This window comes from Micropterus dolomieu, unplaced genomic scaffold (genome assembly GCF_021292245.1).
Source record: "Micropterus dolomieu isolate WLL.071019.BEF.003 ecotype Adirondacks unplaced genomic scaffold, ASM2129224v1 contig_13305, whole genome shotgun sequence".
Classification (NCBI taxonomy): Eukaryota; Metazoa; Chordata; class Actinopteri; order Centrarchiformes; family Centrarchidae; genus Micropterus; species Micropterus dolomieu.
This window is the reverse complement of record NW_025742291.1, coordinates 3934-8759: the sequence shown is the minus strand read 5'-3', so window position 1 is coordinate 8759 and position 4826 is coordinate 3934. Positions and strand designations below refer to the sequence as shown.

The following is a 4826-nucleotide window of genomic DNA, read 5'->3' as shown; positions in this document are numbered from 1 at the left end:
TGTCCTGCTCTGCCATCTTTGGTTATGAAGGTTTCTGGTGCTGATCTGTGTTCATATTTTATTTTAACTGGAAATAGCTGAAAAAGCTGAGATCCAGTAAGAAGCTGAGGTACCTTTCTCATTAACTGTCCCAGTTTGGCTCTTTTTTATTAATTGGCAAACCAGACAAGACAATGGAATTATAATGAGATATGGATGAATGGTGAGAAGCTGTGATGGAGAAATTTAATTTAAAGATATTTTTAATCATTGAACTTGTAGTGATACATGTTCATAGGTGGTTAGTTCAAACATGTTGAAATGTTCAATCTATTTGATGAAAGTGTGTGTGTGTGTGTGTGTGTGTGTGTGTGTGTCCTCAGTGAAGTGTATCAGTCTCTCCAGCAGGGACTTGGATTACTCTGATGATGCTGTTTATTAATGGAACAATCAGTGTTGATAAGACATTTAAAAAATATATATTTTACATGATTTTGGTTTCATGCTTCTAGACACATACTGACTTATTTCAGTTAATTGCTAGAGAAGAAAATGTATAAATTTATTTTAAAATTAACAATTAAAACATTCATTCAAGTCTTATTTTCACATGTCAGCTGATAAAATGTTACAAACAGAAACTATTTTTGGTGAGTTTGTTTGTGTCAAAGTCAGAGAGCCGTGTCTCTCTACAGTGAGAGGTTTTTGTACGGCGGAGTTTGTATCACTGTGGGAAACGTTCGGTGGAGGAACCAGACTGGATGTTGGAAGTAAGTTTCTGCTCATATACTAAATACAATATTTTCAAGTCATACTTTAAATTCAGCTTTTGAAAGTTTAAGACAGTGTGGTATCCAATATATGTGCATTTGACTCATAACAGTTTAAGCACTTTAGCAGCAGGACAGAGGGTCAGTGACCTCCTGAGGGGAGAGCAGTGATTGGTGGTTATGTAGGGACTGAACCCTTCTATAGAATTTGACCTCCAACCCCTTGTTTTGTTACCTCAGAATAGTACTGTACCCTTCTATGGGTCGGAGCTTTATTTTGCAGACTCAAACCCTTCTATGGTTCCTAACAGATACCTACACATATCCTATATAAGCTGTGTTTGATGTACAGAGAGACAGAGTGGCCATCGGGCTGGGTCGCTCTCCAAGCTGCTGCAGAGCTTGTAATTGATGCTGAACTCCTTGATTTAATAAACTTTTATGATCAAGAACAGTGTCATTTCTTCTCAACACATCATCGCAGCATTATTGTTCGGACACCACAACAGGTAAATAGATCTTGGTTTAATTTAATTGAACTTTTATTGTTCATGTTTTAATTTCTCTTCCTTTACCATGGAGGCTAACTCAGAGCAGGGTTCGAATCATTGAATCACTCATCAATTATTGAAGTGGAGAAAATATAAAACTTTAATGTTAAAATGTTTAGATTAGTTTAGTTTAAAATGTTCACCACAATCATAGCTGTTGTTCTGATTAAATACAATTCACTTTCTACAGGTGAAATTGAAGTGAAGATAACGAAGGGTGTTTTAAAAATGTTGCATATTGTTATTTATTTGGAAAAAGAATACAATATTTCCACATATGAAAGTGAAAGGACAACTTGCACTACTTTTGTAAGTTAACAAAATGGTCAGAATATCTGTCAATAAGTGAAGTTATACAGCTGAGGAGTGATACTTGTATAATTGAATTTGCACTTGAACAGTAAAGATGTTTAAACTGTATCTAGTGGTTCAACTCATCATTATAGCTGTTAATGTAAGTGAAGAAACACTTTGGTGATGATTGAAATCCAGATAAAGAACATCTTGTTGTTCTCAGTTCATTTCTGTTTTGGTTTCCACTGAAAAAATTATTGTATTGTTAAATTTGTTGATGATCTTGTTAAGAAAGTTTGTTATTTATTTCCAGTGTAGTTTAATATATTTCAGGTCGTTCTGTATGATGATTCTCTCTGTGCTGATTTACATGAGAGGCTTCTTAAAGGGAAGTGAAACAATGTGTGAGTGAGTGACTGGTGGAGCAGAAAAACCATCTGACAGAAACTCCTTAAAGGAGAAAATCAGCTCTCACACAGTAAAGGTGTCCTCTAAGCTGATTGGTGTCTCCTAGGTGATGTCCGTCCCACCCTGACGGTGCTGCCACCCTCCAGTGAGGAGCTGCAGCAGGGGAAGGCCAAGAGGAGGAGGAAGAGGAGGAGTCCTGCTCATCTTGTGTCCTTCACAGTAGCATCCATAATTTGGACCTTCAGAAATTAGAACAGGTTGCAACAATCTAATGGTTATTTCTGCAGTACAGTGTAAAAAATATTCATTTTTGGCAATAAAGGAAAAAATTATACTTTTGGTTTACATACGTTTATGCTTTTCTTTTCTTGTATGGTACTGTATACAACACTGTGATACAGCAGTAATATTTTGACAAATAAATATTTGCTGTTTCAACACTGCATTGGTGTTTACAGTGAACTTCTCAGCACATTTTAGCAGATTACTTACACTGTAAAACAATTTATGAAAGTGTACACATAAGCCTATGAAAGACAAAAGAGTATTAGATTTAGAACAATAGTGTGTAAATGGTATATCCAAAAACGTACTATTATGAAAAAAGTGCCATTTCATGCAAGTGCTTCATTTTGGGATGTGTTTAAGGCATTTTGAATGCAGTGTTATATTTTGAAGGCGATATGAAGCATTTGCATTTTGTGTGTGCAGTTTTCCGAATTGTGTTTAGAGTTTTGAAAAAAGGAGACATAGTTTTGAAAATGTGTGTAAGCAGTTGGAATGAACTGTAATGTAATATTAATGCAACCAAGACATTATAAAAATCAGTTTATTCTAGATGGCAGAAACTGCTTCACTACACAAACTGCAAATTAGTTATTTAGTGACAAAGCTAATTTTTAAAAGTATTTCAAGGTAAGTCAGATTTACAATATTTAACTCATAAATGAAGATGTGCTATTGGTAGAAACTCTCATGTTGAAATGGGTTTAGACATGTCCTGAAAGTTTCATGAATCTAATTAAACTAAAAAGTCTATGATGAATTTATTTCATTTGAATTATGAGGTAAGTTAATATCAGCACATTATATCAGTATCAGAATCAGTAGTTTGATCTTAAAATACAACATGTGTGTTTACGTTTGTAGAAAACTAAACTGTGTGACTTCAATATAAAACTTTTAAATCTATTTTATTTGAAATGTAATCTATAAAGGAAATTAATGTGTTTGACTTCATTGTCAGTAAATTACTAAAGTATTTCTATAACTTTCCAGCTGAAGGAGGTTTTTGTACGACGTTGTATCACTGTGTGAACGGGAAGCTGTAATACTGCTGACAGTAATAAACTCCAGCATCTTCAGTCTGGACTCCTCTGATGGTCAAAGTGAAGTCAGTTCCAGACTGACTCCCACTGAAACGATCTGAAACTCCAGACTGACGGGTTTGAGCATCATAAATCAGGAGTTTAGGAGCTTCTCCAGGTTTCTGAAGGTACCAGTGCAAGTCATTAGTAACACCTGAACTGGCTTTACATCTGAGAGAGACAGTCTGTCCTGGAACAACAGACTGAACTCCAGGAGACTGAGTCAGGATGATTTCTCCTGATGAAAAAGAGGAGAAGGGTTATTGAGAGAAATCCAGTTTGGAGAAAGATGATCAACATCCAAACAGAAGAGTCAGAACAGCTGAGAGCATTGATCTACATATTTACATATTTACGTGTTGAAGTTACTGAAAACTTTTTCAGTAACTTCAACATGTAATATGGTGTTTTAGACAATGATTAGTGACATTAATGTCAATGTAGGTTTGACATCTTTAGGTGTCTGTAATGTGGAAATTTCTTCAAGTAAAGTAGTGTTGGGTGTTTGAGGGGATGCTGATGCCGACGATCTCAGAGAGCTTCCTCAAGAAACTCCAACCAGAAAACATGGAAGTCATCATCAGTTACATTACTGTTTTTATGACATGATCTTCCTCAGCAGATGGAGTTCACCCAGCTGTCATGGAATATTTTAACCTAAATTCACTAGTTAGTTAGTTCACTAACAGGACCGCGCCAAGTTAGAGGTGGTTCATGTGATCATGTTTACGAGGAGGGGTCAAGAGGGAAGGTGGATGAAAGGGGTCGAGGGAAGGTGGAAAAAGAGAACCCGGGGGTCGAGACTCAGGGTGGGGACTCGTCTCTGTAGAGGCTCGCTTGTGGAGCAGCTAATGGGAGAGAGAGTTTGGGCGATCTTATGTATGTGGTGGTGATTGGATTAGCAGGTGTGTGTGATGGGACACTGATGTGGTTTAATCAGTGAGGGGGAAGAGGGAGGCGTGGTCCTGTTCCTGGACCTCAGTTTACATAACGCCATAAGTGGACATCTATCCATCATCAACCTTATCCTGCGTACAGGGTCGCGGGGGCTGGAGCCAATCCCAGCTGACATCGGGCGAAAGGCAGGGTACAACCTGGACAGGCCGCCAGTCCATTGCAGGGCCAAAGTGTACATGAAGTCCTAAAAATGCAGGAATTTGAAAATCTACATTTCCATCAAAATGACTCCATCTGCTAAGAAAGCTCCACAACAGTTAGTGGATGGATGTTGTGGTGAGGGTTTTTTTTGCCATTTCCAAGGTTAAGAATAAACATTTAGTCTCAGTGTATTTGTGGAGTTTTGATTTGCATGTTGGAGAAAATGTGTTATTGGACATTCTTTAGTATATGCGGATATAGTTATATCAAGGAGGTTACTTCTTTCTTTTGAATTTTTATGATTGAAGTTTATATATTTAAAACACTATTTTGTGTTTTCAGGGATGTACTGGTTTTGT

At 36.9% G+C, this 4826-nt stretch overlaps 1 long non-coding RNA gene and 1 gene segment (V, D, J or C); one reads left to right on the top strand and one right to left on the bottom strand.

Annotated features, from left to right (window-relative positions):
• Positions 1 to 703: 703 nt before the first annotated feature.
• On the top strand, positions 704 to 2347 carry LOC123966376. Its single transcript, XR_006823966.1, has 2 exons — positions 704 to 749; positions 2109 to 2347. It is a non-coding gene; the product is annotated as an uncharacterized LOC123966376 (long non-coding RNA).
• A 961-nt stretch (positions 2348 to 3308) lies between these two features.
• Positions 3309 to 3947, bottom strand: LOC123966375. The segment is given in 2 exon segments: positions 3309 to 3607; positions 3929 to 3947. Coding segments are annotated over 2 exon segments (318 nt in total).
• Between the last annotated feature and the right edge of the window lie 879 nt (positions 3948 to 4826).